This window comes from Hippocampus bargibanti, linkage group LG22 (genome assembly GCF_051943395.1).
Source record: "Hippocampus bargibanti isolate YZ-2025 linkage group LG22, ASM5194339v1, whole genome shotgun sequence".
NCBI classification, from domain to species: domain Eukaryota; kingdom Metazoa; phylum Chordata; class Actinopteri; order Syngnathiformes; family Syngnathidae; genus Hippocampus; species Hippocampus bargibanti.
This window is the reverse complement of record NC_142755.1, coordinates 3,610,272-3,626,266: the sequence shown is the minus strand read 5'-3', so window position 1 is coordinate 3,626,266 and position 15,995 is coordinate 3,610,272. Positions and strand designations below refer to the sequence as shown.

Below are 15,995 nucleotides of genomic sequence, written 5' to 3'. Positions count from 1 at the left end.
AGTCTAATGCGACAGATTGGCTTCTGGGGTCTCATCTGATTAGGTAGAGGGTGTCCTAAGACCTGCTTTACAGCAGTCATTCTCATGACTTTGATGGCGTCCCTCAAGGATCCATGCCAGATCCATACCATTGTTTTTTGTTGTTGTTTTGACTTCAAGTTACAGCAGCTCATCACTTTGAATTTAGGTTTAACCACAAGTGCGTTAACTTTTTTCACACGTCAGATTTGTGTGCATGAAATTGATTATAACGCCGGTGCTCCTCGTTGAAGCACGTGTAGCTTCTGCCGTATTTTTTACTCATTAGGTCTTTCGAACCGATGGCGTACATCTGGATTTCTCGGTGCTCAGCAGCCAATCAGTTTGTTTCTTTTGGATTTTTCCCAGTTTACTCCACCGTCTGCGCCACATAAGTCCCGCCGCCACATCCAACTTTATGTCAGGGTTCTCAGTCTTGGTCACACCGAGGTAGTCACGCTCCAAGACACAATTGAACACATTTCTCTCCCGCCTGAGGATGATATTGGACCTGAGCGCAGGTTGTTAGAACTAAAATTAGGACGCACGTGGATGACGACAGCCTCAACACCTCAGTAATCCCTAAGGATTGATGTGGTGCCGGGCTTTTCCAAGGCTTTGGTTTCCAGACGTGTGGAACTGACAGGTTTTGGATCCATTGACCACTCCTACTTGAAATTAAGTTAGATGAAATATCGTAGCTATCCAGAGACACTTCATTTCAGGAACATCAATGCAGCACCCCGCCAAAACAAAATTCAGTCGCTTATTTATTATGCTGACATTGATTTGAATGTTATTGAGACATCACTGCCCGTCAACTAGAAATCATTCATAGAGTTGACCTGGGAAGCAAACTAGCATTAGCATTTAGCATTACTCAAAGTTTAAGCACAAACAAAGACCACTTGATTGACTAACTCGGTTCTTATATAATATTTCCTTTGTGTCAAACAACTACAAATTAATAGTTTAGACAAATTGCTGACTCCTACAGTAGCCTGCGCCACTTTTTCTCCGCCCGTGACAACTCGGAGACGGTAACTGCTTAGGTAACGTCTGGTCCTGCTGTTGGAAAACTGTGAATCTGACCTTTAGCGCCCAGTGAAGATTCCCTGATTTTTTTTTTATGCATATGCCAGCGATGAGCTTTTATTGTCCGCTCGCACGTCTAGACTGTGAATGCGACTCAGCCCGGACAGGAAGCAGATGGGCGAGCGCTTCCTGCGGCGACCTGCTTTATAGGTTTGCTCCTCGAGGGCCTACAGATGGATCGGAGGAATTTTACAAGACCGACCGTGTTTGTGTGTGTCAAGATGGGACTGACGAAGTTAATACTGATGTCGTTAAAAAGCGTGGTGGACAATAGAAATGAAATTGTGTTTAAAAAAAGCTCAGACCTCTGACAATCCATCAACGGGTTGGTATTTATTTCATTTTTATAGAGTTATTTCTGCTCTCAATCTGCGCTGCACCTGCAGGAGTGTCCGAAGTGCAGCTTGAAGCTTGCCAAATTAACTTTTAAAGCCCTTAAAATGTGCAGATGGATAAAGAATTTTCACACTTTGTGGTTGGACTATTTTATGGACATCCGCCGTTATCGTGAAAACCATCAAAACAGGTTCCAAGTTCCATCCATTGCACTCCACAAATATGGTATGCAACTTGGATCCCAATTGACGCGCCAAAATAAAACAATAGCATTTTGACAGATTCATTTTTTGTTGTTGGATGAAGTGGGGTTAAACAGATAAGTCAATGAGTTGATTCGAATCTTGACGTCGACGAAACCGCCAGTCATGCGTTTTTTTGGCGTCTCGTCTTTCAAGTGGCCCACAAACAGATGAGCTATTTTTTTTTGCCCAGACTTGCAACTTAAAGCACTCGATGGATCCATTCCAGCATCCCCTATAACATTTTCTCATGTGTCTCGTAAGAACAGTAGCACTACATATTTTCCTTCTTTTATTACTTTTTGTACTTTATTGCATTAAAAAAACATACAGTAAAACAAGAAACGAAATAGAAAGACAAACAGTTGATATGTCTACAGCAGGAAGCGTTTCCATCGGACTATATGTGTTGCACTATTGTTTGTATTGAATCTATCTAGCTAGCTGCTGTATCCTTCTAGCTATCCAGCTAGCTACTGTATCTATCTAGCTACCGGGCTACTGTATCTATCTAGCTACTGTCTCTTTCTACCTAGCTGTCTACTGTGCAAGATAGCTACTGTATCTATCTAGCTATCTAGCTACTGTAACTATCTAGCTTCTTGGCTACTGTATCTATCTAGTTAGCTAGCTACCGTATCTATCTAGCTAGTTGGCTACTGTATCTATCTAGCTAGCTACTGTTTCTATCGATCTCGTTAGCTACTGTATCTAACTAGCTAGCTGGCTACAGTATCTCGCCTTCTAGCTCCCTACTGTATCTAGCTAGCTAGATACTATATATAGTTAGCTAGCTAGCTATAGTGTTTATAAATTTACTTATTTATTTTTGTGTTTACGGGCCAGTCTAATTGCTCCTGTTTGGACCTTCTGTGACTTTTATTGTATTTTTTTTAATGGAGCTACACCAGCGAGTGCAGGGGGGTGGGGGATCGTGGCCTTACTGGAAATGCCATTAAAAAGAAGGCACTCTGACTTTTTAAAAAGGCACAATGTGATGACAAGGGAGCACGCCGCGGATGGTGCTTGAGATGTGTACGGAGGTCCCTCTGGCTCCCATGGTTCCCCTCCTTAGCCTCCACTCCTCTCTTGACTAGCTCAAGCGCCACCTCCTTTCCCTCGCGTGTAATCGCAGTCTGCTGTGGATCCGAAGTGCCAGTTAACCCTTCATCACCAAGATCCCCACACCCCCAGCCCACTCCCACCATTCTATATCTTTTTGAAGATATATCAAGTTTGTCGTCACCATTACAGGGAGGACGCCATGTTAAAAAGATCTCCTTTTCACCGAAAACAAAAAGAGGCCTTAAAGGTAGCCACAAAAAATGCTACTTGATATGGTAGAACTTCCAGTCAAGCTGGATGTGGTCAGAACCACATGGACTTGCTTTCAGGCTGTGACTAAACAATAAATGTTAGTGGCTCTTCAAGTGATTAAAACATCATCTGGAAACACTTGAGTAAAAAGCATTGCAGCATTTTGTTACAAAATAGCCCAAATGTCAATCCCATTTAGTCTACCAAAATGTAAATAAATAAATACAAATTGGCTGTGTTCTTAACTGTAAATAATATCCAGGTACTTGTGATTTGGGCCAGGGTCCTGCTGGACTGTAGGGATGTGCTGGTGAGGCTTACGCCTGGCCACGGTTCTTCCCTTCCCGGACACCGAGCCAACGTAGCTTGGATCCATCCTCCCATTCCACCCCCTTCACCTCCTTTTCCCCTCTCCTCTTCTTCATTCCCTCCCTCGGTTCTCATCGTCCTTCCTCGGGCGCCTTGGTGTCTTTGGCGCCACGTTGCCGAGATGAATTAAAACATCTTTGCCTGTGCATCTTCTTCATAAAAGTCGTTGGAGTTTAAAAAAAAAAAAACAGTTCAACCTTACGGTATACGTCCACATGCAAATATATATATTTACACCCCCCTGGAACCCCTCAAAGACAGTTTTGTGCAAAATTGTTACTCTGCAATGTTCTCTCTGTACTCTACTGCTATCTAGTGGACAATCGAATATCTTCTCATTGGTTTTGTTGACCAAAGGAGGTGTCACAGTCCATCCAGTCCATAAGGTCAAAATATACATTTTGACCTTACGATATAGTATTTGGCAATCTTATTTTCCGGACCAACATTTCATTGGTATGAAGAGAACAAAACAAACATGGATACACATGTTGTTTTAAATAACACAGAAATGTGGGGCAACTTTCGCAGAAATAGATATGTGGTGAAAAAGTCAACATTTGTATTCAAAATAGGTGTAATAAATAAAACCTTTCAGAAAATTTCAGTCAAAATTCAATACTGAGCGATTATTATTCATCCAATGTGACCTGCATGGGTCATGAAAAATTACATAATCGTGACATGACCACAAATTAATCCCGCTTCTTACTCCAAATTAAAACAAAACATTCACCCTTTGTCTGGTAGCTTTTTGTCTCAGTAAAAATGCACAACCTGAAATCCCCTCAAGCACCTAAAGGCTTTGGCGTCCAGCTTTCCCATGTCCATCAAATTGTCCTCTAACTGCACTCGGACAAGGCCGCTGAGACCCGATTCCGCTCGTCCCCAACAGAAGGCGTCCCGAGGCACTGACCGGATCTTGTTGTGAGTGAGCGCCAAGGATCGGAGCCCTCGCGGAAGCTGTCTGGGCACCTGGCTCAAGGCGTTATGGCAAAGGTCCAGTTGGTGCAGGGCGCGTAAAGTCAAGAATGCACCCGGGGCCACTTTGGAGATCTTATTTCGGGCTAACCCAAGATGTTCCAGGTTCCTCAAGGAGTCAAAAGCGAGTCTTCCAATGGCTAAGATGAGATTCCCCTCAAGGTTTAACGTTTTGATGGACGAGGGAAGATGTCGAGGTACCTTTTGGAGTCGGTTGCCCTCCAAGTTGAGACTCTCCAGGCGGGTGGTTTGGAGTAGGGCATCCCTGGTCAGGCCCTTGTTGCTCAGTCTGTTGGAGCTCAGGTCCAAAATCACCAACCTTGATTCCCTGTTGAATGCTTTGCCGTCAAAGTCCTCGATGAGGTTCCCTCTCAGGTACAACTCCTTGACGGACGGAGGCAAACCAATGGGGACGGCGGTCAGTTGGTTGTGATCCAGGTTTAAAGTCTTCAAGTGTTCCAAGGTGGACAGCGCAAAATCCGGAAGGGATCCCGATTCCTCCCCCAGACTGTTATTGCTGAGGCTTAACACTAAAAGACTCCGACAGCGATTCCAGGAAGTCTCGGACATCATCCTCACCCGATTGTTATCCAATCGAAGCTCCTCAAGGGACTCTGGAAGGTCCGTCGGTATGCTCGCCAACATGTTCCCGTCCAGGTAGAGACGTTTCAAGGCCGGGATGTCCTCAAACGCCCCTTCCACCGAGTCGTCCGTCAGGCGATTTTTGCTCAGGACCAGGAACTCCAAAGAAGCGTATCCACGGAGGAGGTCCAGCTGGATTCCGTCGATCTGGTTGTTCATCAGGAGGATGTAACGCGAACTGTAGGGGATTCCGTACGGGATCTTATCCGCCGATTTATCCGAACATTGGACCACCCTGGAAAACAGGCAAATGGAGGACATGAACCGCTTCTATTTACAGTAAAGTCTCGTTATATCGATATTCAAGGGAGTCCGAAAAAATATCGATATAACCGGGACTATCGATATATCCGACCCTGTTTGCATGTAATTTTCTCCGTGCGTGCATTGAAATAGTATCGATATAACCGGGACTATCGATATATCCGATATCGATATAACGAGACTTTACTGTATATCAGATATATATCTACAAACGCTCACCTACTTACGAACATTCGAGTTATGAACAACACATATTTTTGTAGTAACATATGTAGTATTCTCTCCAGTTGTACATGGACATATCTTTATAGAGCATATATTTTATTAAATGTTTATTTTTCAGTACGAAGCAATACAGGTTATTTATACAAGCCTTAAACATATTTATATAAACCTTAAAGCACTGACACAACTTGCGACCAAATTCACCTGATGAACGACCCTTTGGAACGTATCTTGTTCGTAAATTGGGGAGCATCTGTATATAGGATTCAATACCCTGAGAATGAAATGTCCCGGATGATTGACAGCTATCACGTCTTACCCTCCGTAGCAAGCGCAATCCGGAGGACAGTAGTTATCCTTGAAGAAAGGAAAATGCTCTGCCTTTTTGCTTTTCATTTCCTTGGCATTTTTCACCCTTCCGGTTCGCTCTCGATTTCCAATACTTGCTTTTCGGTCGCTTTGGGAATAATGTTGTGGTGTGATGCCGGAAGTTGGATTGGACATAGTGTAAACTTGAGCATTCGGGGTGCCACGAAGCACACTATTTGATTGGTTTTGGATCATCCCCGCCAGTAGCTTGCTCTCCTGCTTTTCTTGGTCTCGGTTAGTATCTTTGTGATCCTTCTTCATATTTGTGAACCATTCACGCACATCCAAAGCCTCTTGCCCTAAAAATCACCACATCACAACATTTACCGAAATTTCCACTGTGCGGTTTTTATCAAATGTTTTCCTTTGACTTACCGACTGTTGGTTGTCGGGTAGATAAATGTAAAGGCACAATGATGAAGAAGACCAGGAATGTGAGAACTTCCATGTCATCTGTTGACCTCAGAATCATGTGGGAGGGTTACTAAATGCAATACAATGCAATGCAATACAATACAATACAATACAATACAATACAATACAATACAATACAATACATAGTGATTCATAAAAAGGGAAATATATGAAATACATCATTTAAAAACACATTTTAAAATAATGCAATATCGCTAATGTGTATTTTGTTGTCTTCTAAAATGTTTACATCTACTTTACATTTGAAATTATAATCATAACAATACCTGAACTCCTTGTGTGTCCAAGCTCAACTCCAGTTTGAGGCTTATCCCCGCCAATGTGTTTGTGTGTGCGCTGTATAGGATCCCCCTTCCAGACGCAACAAGTTGACCTTTGAACCGCAGGCCACCGCCATCAACCCCACTACCCTCCCTCCGAAGCTACGGATGACTTAAATGATCCATGTTCACGTAAAATGCCTTTTGGGAGGGCAGGAAGAGGATTGTCGCACGTACCCTCAATATGAGATCAATGCCGGGAAAGGAGGACAGCACCAGACGTGAGGTCAAAGGTGACTATTGTTTTTTTTTTTTTTTTTTTTTTGCTGCATGGAAGTTAACATCCTGGTGTGTAGATGGGTCTGGCTATAACCTTTGACCTCTGTGCTCCTTGAGGAAGTCTGGACGATGATAAGTGAAATCAAAGTTGAGTTTGACTTGAAATTTGTTTATACTCGTTTAACATAGAAACCCCCAAACATGCCGTAATTGTTTTGTTTAATCAGTAACACGTTGAAAGCAACAAAACTACATGAAGGGTAAAAATTAATGTAGAAATAAAATATGATGCTGTTTAGAACCAGTTTTCTGAAATAAGTTGATTACCTTTGAAGGGAACCAAACCAAGTCTCAATGATGAATTAAAATAAACACAATAAAATTATTTGAGGCAGCAAATTACCCGATAAAAAAACGAGGAGACATCTAAAACTACCTAGTCACACAAACCTGCTCAATTTGTCCAACTAGGGTGAGAAAACCCCAAATGCAAGACGACAAAACAAATAAAAAACGAATAAAAATAAAAATAAAAGCGAAAACGCAGTTCCATAAATGTCCACTACAGAGCAGCAGAGTCATACAGAAGAGACATGAATGGCTTTTACATTGTATAACAAAACAGAACATCATGTATTCAATATTTTGAAATGATTAATGTTACATAAACACACACACATACATCCAATTTGGCCTCATTTGAAAATTCCAGGCGACTTTTATTTGTGTATGCAAGCTCAAATGTTGCAATTTCTTTGACTAGTTCACCATTGATCATTCAATTCCAGTGAAGTGACATCTTCATTGTGAATGAGGTCATCGCCTGAGATGTGGTTGATACATTTGTTACCACACAAGGTCAGGGCAAGGCGGCAGTAAAATGTGAAAAGTGGGATCAAGAAGCCTTATTTGCGCTTCAGTAATATTTGTACAATTAGTGCAAAGTGGGAAAGACGATATATAATGATACTAGCCTGTTGCAAGCTTTAATCCGGGTTAATGTACCCCCCATATTTTTTTATGATTATTTCAAACATGTCTTTACTATATATTTTTGGGCGAGCAACTAAGGTTATAAAGGTTGCGCAATATGAATTTTACGAGTAGCAATTTATAACTATGACCTTTGAGGGGAAAAAATCCACCTGTTGTGGAATCTAACCCCATTAATTCACAAATATTTACTGAATATATTTCTATATTTCATAGGCTGGAGAACAATAGTGCAACATAAATCGAGAAATTTGTACTTGTCTTTTCTGATTTAAAAAAAACAGTTGGACAAATTTGTTGTTTAGTGTTAGCGACCGCTCCTAGCATGGCTTAGACTCGCCTAGTGTAGCCCCTCCCTCCTGCCCATCTGCTTGTCTACTGAGTGAAGCGTCACCGGCGAGGAGAACAAGGGTGAAGGGCAAAGGTCGCAGACTGTGATTGATTTTATATGTTGCCTACTCATGGGCATGAGTGTACGCAATGTTTTTTTTTGGTTGCTAGTCTACATTCCGAATGAACAAAAGATCAGTTTTTAGCGTGTTATGACATGTCATCTCGATTTCAGGAACGCTTATAGTGACAAATATAGACCTTAAAAAAATAATAATAAAAAATAGAGGGTTGGAGGTGCCTATTGAGATATGTCATACACAATTTGCAACAATTTATTTCCATTTTTTTGTATTTATTTCAACAAATCTCCCATGAACGTAAAGTAAAAATAACCATTCTCAAAGACTAATAAACTGCGACTAGCACAGGCAAGTGTTTTAGTCAATCACGGTTTTATTTGGGGCGTATCCTTTTCTTGAGAAGAAAATTGTGTTTTTGTGCAAGGAACCAGCGGATGCCGCCTTTACCGTGCCTGCAAATCTAAATATTATTCCACTTGTAGTCCTGCTGAGGCAATGGCGACTCACCATGTTGTCATAACCCTACCCAGAATACCTTCCAACCAAATTAAACTAGTGTTTTCGTGTTAGACACGCATGTGGGAATACAGTGAGGCCAAGAAAGCTCACAAAGTATTACTTTTTGGGGCGGGAGGTGAGGAAAGCTTTTCAGGGCCGTTTGTTTACAGTTCTTTCTCTGGATCACACATCATGGCCTTGCAAACGCGGTGGGTCATTGTGCCCCGATTACATGACATCCGGCCATGGATCAGGCTGATCCAAACAACAGAAATTGGCCAAACAGGCACAATTTGTGGAAATGGCACATGGGCTCCAAGCCAGAAAATGAAGGATGTTGGGAAGTTATGGAGTTGCGAGTACTTTACATTTTCTTTTATGGCATCCCCGCCCCAATCCAGGGATAGGATAAGACTTGAATTGTTGCCAGAGCAGATGGGCAAACAAAGCTTGACCTGCTGATTTAGGTCATTGAATTTATATGCACTATTGAACATTAAGGCAAATCCCCATTTAATATGCAATACTGTATTCTTTTTCCAAAAACAATTGCAGCAGAAGATACAACAAACGTTTGTTTTCACCGTGATAGTCCGACTTGCCCACCACTTTATAGACTTTTAAACCCGGAAGTGAGCCCTATTAACCCGGAAGTGTGCCTTATAAACAATTACAAATACAGTATGCAGTTAGAGAAACAATGTAGTTTGTTTAAAAAAAACAGTACAAGTACAGAACCGACATGTCTTTTTCAAAAACAAAACGCGTCTTCAAAGTGTTTGTCTTCGACGACGCTTTGTGTTGACACCCCGCTGCTTTTCAATGGGACAGCTGTGTGTGCGTGTTTATGAGCGTGAGGGCGTTCCCGAAACGGCGCAGACTGCCTGGCAACTGGCCTCTGATTGGTTCTCTGTCACCTCTGACCAATAGGCGCGATGCGGAAGTGAACGTCTGACAAAAACCACAACGGATGAGGGGAAAAAAAACAACTTTCGACACCGTCGGGAAAGTTTTGGTAAAATGAGATTTAAAAGGTTGCAAGTAGTACAAGTAGTATGTTTTTTTTGTCTTTAGAAGTGTGAATGTAAGCATTCCAAACTATTTTGCTGAGCACATATAAAGTTATCTGTCGATAGATATGGCAGACCATGTTTACAAACAAGTGCCCTAACGTGAGAAAATTCACTTTTAACCAAATAATTCCCCTCTCGTTTTCGTTAAAATTGATAAGCATAGCTGTAATGTGTGACATGTTTACAAAAGCAAAATACAAAAAAAAAAAGCATATACCCGTGAATGGTCATATTAAATAAAGGCAAAAGCCTTATGAACACATTACTTTGGGCCATTTGGAGTGACTACCCCATGGCTTTATTTGTCACAGGCTTTTCGATTTGGCATGCCGAGACTTGCAACAGCCTGTAGTGGGTTTTCGTGGGATTTCGTCTCATCTAAGGGGGGATAAAGGCTGTTTGTTTTTACTGTGGGACCGTGACGCACGTGCTCGGTCGCCTGGGAGGCAGGGACAAGAAAGCTTGCAGAAAATCCACTCACTTTGGCAAAAAAAAAATGTATTGTGTACATGTGGAGTGTTGATTGATTCACTAATTGATCCTGTATTTTCCCCACAGTGACTTGGTGCTGCAGTAACAGCTTCTTATGAAACCGAGATAAAAGCAACCTGAAAAGAGAGGTGAATTTTTTCCTAATAATAATAATAACGCATCAACCCTTTAGACTCTGAACCTAATATAAATGTAAATCTAACAAAAGCCCCATGTTTGCTCAATTCTTTTGTTGTATAAGTGAAAAAAAATATCAAAGTGGTTCCAGGAACAGAGTCGGTGGAAAAGAAATTCAGCAGTAATCACTATAACGGTGATGATGACGATAATGATGACACATCTTCCTCGCACACGAGGTACATGGCAACCTGGCACCAATGCAGGTTTCATAGACCAAATGAGTCCGAGTTTAAGTCTACAAGAAATTAATTGCTTGCTCAATATTGACACTTCCCACTGCTGTAAATATTAAAACCATTAAAATGTTCCTTCGTGCAATATTTGCATGTAAGGCGTCCAATACGCTGACTTCTAACCGTCATGAAGGGACTTTGTTGAGGTGTGACTTGGACTCATGTGGACTGCACAAAAAGGTGAAAACAGGCCCATGGACACATAGCTGCATCTGAGAACTCAGTTTTATCGTACTCTCACTGCATTGCCCAGACTATCTGAGTTTAATCCAGAGTCCATTCCTGGATTATAATGTGTGTTCCACCCTCCCCACCTTTTTAATTTTTTGCATTATGAAAATCAGACAGGATTAAACAGATTTCAGTGTGGGGGGGGGTGTACAAAATGAATCCCAATTTCTGTTTCCCTGACAACATTGATTACAGATGTCATTCCCGGATTATTCTGCCTCGGATCAAAACAAAACGGTGAGCCTTCAAGACGTTGCCATGGCAGCTCTGACCTTTTTTTTTTTGTCGTTTATGATTTCACAATTGTGGTTTCGAATAAAGGCGATCTGAACAGATGAGTTGTGTGACTTTTTTTGTGAAGTGCCCCATCACAAGTCTTTTAGCCTCGTGATCTCCCTTTTTTTCATCCAGTATTTGCTAAAACGTGCTCTAATGCTAACATCTGCTGTTCTTTTTCCAGAGGTGACGGCGCTCGAGGACATTCCCAACGGTCATCTGACTCATGGAGGTCAATCAGCATGGCTCCGAAAGGAAAGGAAGGACTACAGCTGGTAAGTAAGTCTAGCACACATAAAAAAAACAAAATAAAATATGAAGGAAAAAAAATCTGGATTTTATAACAACAACAACAATAATAATAATAATAATAATAATAATAATAATAATAATAATCACAATGATAGTAATAATAGTAATAATAATAATAATAATAATAATAATAATAATGATGATAATAATACATTTAATTTCCTTTCAAAGCACTCAAGGACACTTTACAATTAAAAGAACAATAAACACCAGAAATATAAAACCCTAAATAAAATGATAAATAATAAAAGAGCTGATTAAATTAAACTGTGAATGCAATTTAAAACAATGGGTTTTGATGTGGGGATTTGAGTGGTCTTTTCTTTACACAGCAGATAAAATGTCTCAACTTTACACAATCCTACTTGGTGATGTCATCGTTTTCCCCATCCAAACTATGCAAAACAAACACCGCGATCTAAAATGTGACGATCGCCTTGAAAGTCAACACTCGTCATGTAATCGCTTCGATTTTTATCAGGCTAAACTGCGATCTCTGGTTGCTTGGTGACTAATTCACCATAGAAAATAACTCCCGCTTAGAGGAGAGAGAGCTATTTGCATATGCAAAATAAAAAGCCATGGCTAGTAAACAATTGGTGGGCCGATTCGAATAGCACTTTTGAAGTCATTAAAAATCTATTTGACACATTTGTTTCATAACTCGCCCCCATCCGGTAACAGAAGCGAGCAAGGACTTTAGAAAATAAGGTTTTAGGTTACGTCAGCCCCATCGGAGCAAAATGCAAATATGAGAGGTACTCAGGAGAATAGATAATATTGCTGAGCAGAGCCTCCCACCCCCCTTTTTTGTCCTCCGTCATCTAAAGGTCTCTTTAATCACACACGAGGCTCGCTCATTCCCACAAGGGACTGAAGCATTATATTTTACTTTAATAACACGGCATGTAAGCAGAGAATAATGTTCCTTAGCAACCGCTGACAATATATAATGCCTGTATATCAACATTTTAAATTTATTTTTCATTATTTTTGTCAAATACACGCCAAGATAACAGGTGGTTCTTTGACAATCATACATGGAAAAGACATGACAAAATGGTCCTGGGCAATTTGATTTTAATCTCTGTTTCAATCGAATTTCAGTGAAGTTCATAAAAATAAACATAATTCTGAAACGCTCAAACCAAATGTCAGGTTTCATAGCATACACAAATTATGATTTTTATTTTATTATAAATATATATTTTTTTTGTGTGGCAAATTGAAAGCATATGATTCATTTTATTTTTGAGATCCTTCTCCCCGATGGCCAAGATGCATCATGTGCAGTGAGGCCATCTGCCTTCTCCCAGGGTGGGCAAACTTTGGGAAAAACTCCCCCAACGAAATATAAAAGAGCATGAATAATACCTCTTTTATCCCTTCTTCTTTATGTATTCATTCATTCATTCACTCATTCCGCAGGGGGAATAATTGAGGCCGCCGGTGCCTTCTTTGACAAAACATGAGCGCGTCTTGTTTGCGTAACGCGTCCGTTGCCGTGCCACTATTTCATAACCGACAACGTTTGTTTCTCGGTTAACCTTTGCCGATTTTTGTCAGAGTGGCTCTTGTAATCTCAAAAAGTACATTCTTGGATCTTGAGGGCTTGGAAATAATTGGCCCTTTGTGATACTTATGCAGAGATTTAAACCTCGAGGGTTAGGGTTAGGACTGGACTGGACTGGACTGTATCTTCTTGCCTTGTTCTTTATTATAATAACAAAAAAACAAACACATAATAGACAAAACACGATAGAAGGGCTTTTTTTCCCTTCAACATCTTGCAATATGCCCGATGGCACGAACATACTCGCCGCCCGCTGTTGGTTTGTCGCCAGATTCTCATAACGTTCATCACCATCTGCTTTAACGATGGATCGCAAGACGTTTGCCTCCCAACATCGTGACATTTATAAAATATGCAGAATGTACCCGGTAAATGTAAATGTAACCATCCGCTGAATTTATTTACTTATTATTATTCTTTTTTTCAACCGCAATGTATCCCGAGAGGCTTTTATCATTGTATGTGGAACTTGTAAGACTCGTCGGCTGCCTTTCGCTCATCAATATCATTCAAAAGTCCTGACTTGAGGAGCCCACGAAGAGAAGATGAGAGCGCAGATGCCTATGTGGAACTGTCGTGCCTTGGAATTGAAGCGGATTTACACTATGTGGGACAGGAGATCTCTTTTCGTCAACGGATGCTACAGCTTCGTATTTGCTTTCAACATTTAGCTTGTAGTAGAACTGAACGTTCCACCATGACGTACCTGATCCACTGGTGAAAAGGACGCTTTGATCCTCTCCTCTTTCATCTAGAACTTTTTCATGCAACAAAGACGGTGCAGAAAAGTTCCCAAGATGCAATGACTGTCTGTGTCTTTTTTATTGTGTCACATTTTTGTTGATTTTTTTTGTATTTAGCTTTTCTACTTATTTATTTCCTTTTCTTTTACTTTCATCACTTTGCTTCTGTGAAATGTAAATTTCTCCACTGCTAGACTAATAAAGGTGAATCCAATCCAATTTGACAGGGAGCGGTTGGGATTTGCACCTCTCTAGCCTCCTCCACCGAAGAGCTGGCCGGTTCATAGCTTTGACCTTCAGCCAAGCGAGCTACTATGGCGACAGAACCTTGTTCAGTTCGCATTTATGGACCGCGTTGTGGAAACACGGCGTTTTCATTCCAAACGCCATTGACTCAAATAACCCGTCAAAGCTTCGGATTATTTAATCGAACTTTTGTACGTGACATCACAGACTGCTGCTGTTTGTTCTTGTGCAGCTGTGAAGTCTGCCCGGCAGTAAAAACCAGTCCGTCCTTTTGTCTTCCCTTCCCGGAAAATTGCTTCATAAATGGGACAATAATGGTGCGCCAGATCAACACTGCGTCACGTCGTTGAACAATTGATGCAGTTGGAGTTCGGTGGAACATTGCCTCAAGGTGAGGGTCACCATAGAAACACTGGGAGGCCATTTTTCCCCTCCACCGTCAACCAGACCCTTAATTAGGAAATCCAGTTTGAACAAGACAAAACTTCCTTTCTTTCTGATAATAGTGCCATCTCTCTCTCTCTCTCTTTCTATATATGTATATATCAGAGACTTCAGTGTGTCTGCGTGTGATTGTCTGGTGCAGTGGTTACAGTCTGCAGGGGGTCTGTTCCTTTTTGTCAACAACTCGCCTTCCAACAGACAATCGGATAATGCACGAAAATGCCCGCCCATGCCCTGACAGTAACCTCACGCACACATATGAAGCTTGCAAATGCAGACACACTTCATTGCCATGTAAAGTGCAAGCAGAGGCATTCACGCCACTCTGACCTCATTTCTTGCCGTGTTTGTGCGCCTCCACCGGGGTTGGAGGGTTCATGGGTTTGCTGAAGACAGATATGCATTAGTGGTAATGCTGAGTCTGTAGTCCCCCATGGCCGACGTAATGGCATAGACTGAAAACATTGTACAGGGGGGGGAAGGGGGGGCGACTCATAGTAACAATTTAGCCTGTACGCTGTACTACTGAGGTTTATTGACACCTGACCCACTCGATCCGTGGCCAACAGCAATTTGCATTCCGCAAACATTTTCACATTTATCTTTTCCGTCCAATTAGGTTTCCCAACGTCGCAGGGCTCAATTTAACACACTCTGGCCCGTTGAACGTGATTTTAGTCAATCGCCCGGAGTCAAGGGCGCATAGGAACAGTAGTGGGATTATAGACCTTGGGGTCGGATCCATTTTCATTTGACATCACGTTTCGGAGGCAGATTGATTGATTCGGTTCTCCGGTGCATATTATAGGGGGTGTGACACTTTTAAGGCCAACGCATAAAGCGATGCGTCTTCATAAAGGGTCGTATACCGATGGAGCTGTCTGCGCGAGTGTCTCTCTCTCTCGCTTGGTTATTCACGGCTGACGTATAAATCTAGAAATTTCTTTCCTTCCCAGATTAAAGGATTAAAAACACGATGAGTCGAGACTTTTGGAATGAAGTCCAGACAGCAGCGCGTCGGAGGTGTGAGCACAGCGGGGCTTAATACCGGATTGTCTTTTACGAATGCGGGGAAAGAGCCCGGCTAGCTTTTTTTGAACTCTTGGGATATTGTGGTAGTGAGCGTAACGCGTCCATCTGTCTCATCACGAACCCCCAGAGCCCAAGTCCATTGTCCGCCTCGTTTCATTTCTAGCTAGGCCTCCCCATCACCCGCTGCAGGCCTGTCTTTGAAGAGCAGTGACCTTCAAACGTCCCTGGTTTCCACCCTTAACGGACACCCAAACACGTGCATTGGGTGTGGACCCTCTGTGAGTTCCATTTCTATAACCCCCCTGATTAAGAAGATGATCAGAGGAGATGAACGTTCCCGGTTGACTTCCATGAATCAGGATTGTTTCATTTCAAGCATTTGGTCATTTAAAAAGATTCCAGAGAACTCTTTTGAGCGACAACA

General features: G+C 41.7%; 1 protein-coding gene and 1 long non-coding RNA gene across 3 annotated transcripts; one reads left to right on the top strand and one right to left on the bottom strand.

The window, feature by feature from the left end:
* Positions 1-1,887: 1,887 nt before the first annotated feature.
* On the bottom strand, positions 1,888-6,840 carry LOC148881660 (podocan). Of its 2 annotated transcripts, XM_088988461.1 has the most exons (4): positions 6,560-6,840; positions 6,234-6,311; positions 5,809-6,157; positions 1,888-5,235 (listed from the first exon to the last, which is right to left on the bottom strand). In XM_088988461.1, the coding sequence occupies exons 2-4, from the start codon at positions 6,304-6,306 to the stop codon at positions 4,137-4,139; spliced, it is 1,521 nt and encodes a 506-aa protein (XP_088844587.1). In that variant the 5' UTR covers positions 6,307-6,311; positions 6,560-6,840; the 3' UTR covers positions 1,888-4,136. The 2 variants fall into 2 exon arrangements, with proteins under 2 accessions (XP_088844587.1, XP_088844586.1); XM_088988460.1 differs by having other exon boundaries at positions 6,234-6,628.
* Positions 6,841-8,697: 1,857 nt separating this feature from the next.
* On the top strand, positions 8,698-14,066 carry LOC148881659 (uncharacterized). Its single transcript, XR_016113637.1, has 3 exons — positions 8,698-9,751; positions 10,368-10,429; positions 11,406-14,066. It is a non-coding gene; the product is annotated as an uncharacterized LOC148881659 (long non-coding RNA).
* Positions 14,067-15,995: the final 1,929 nt, after the last annotated feature.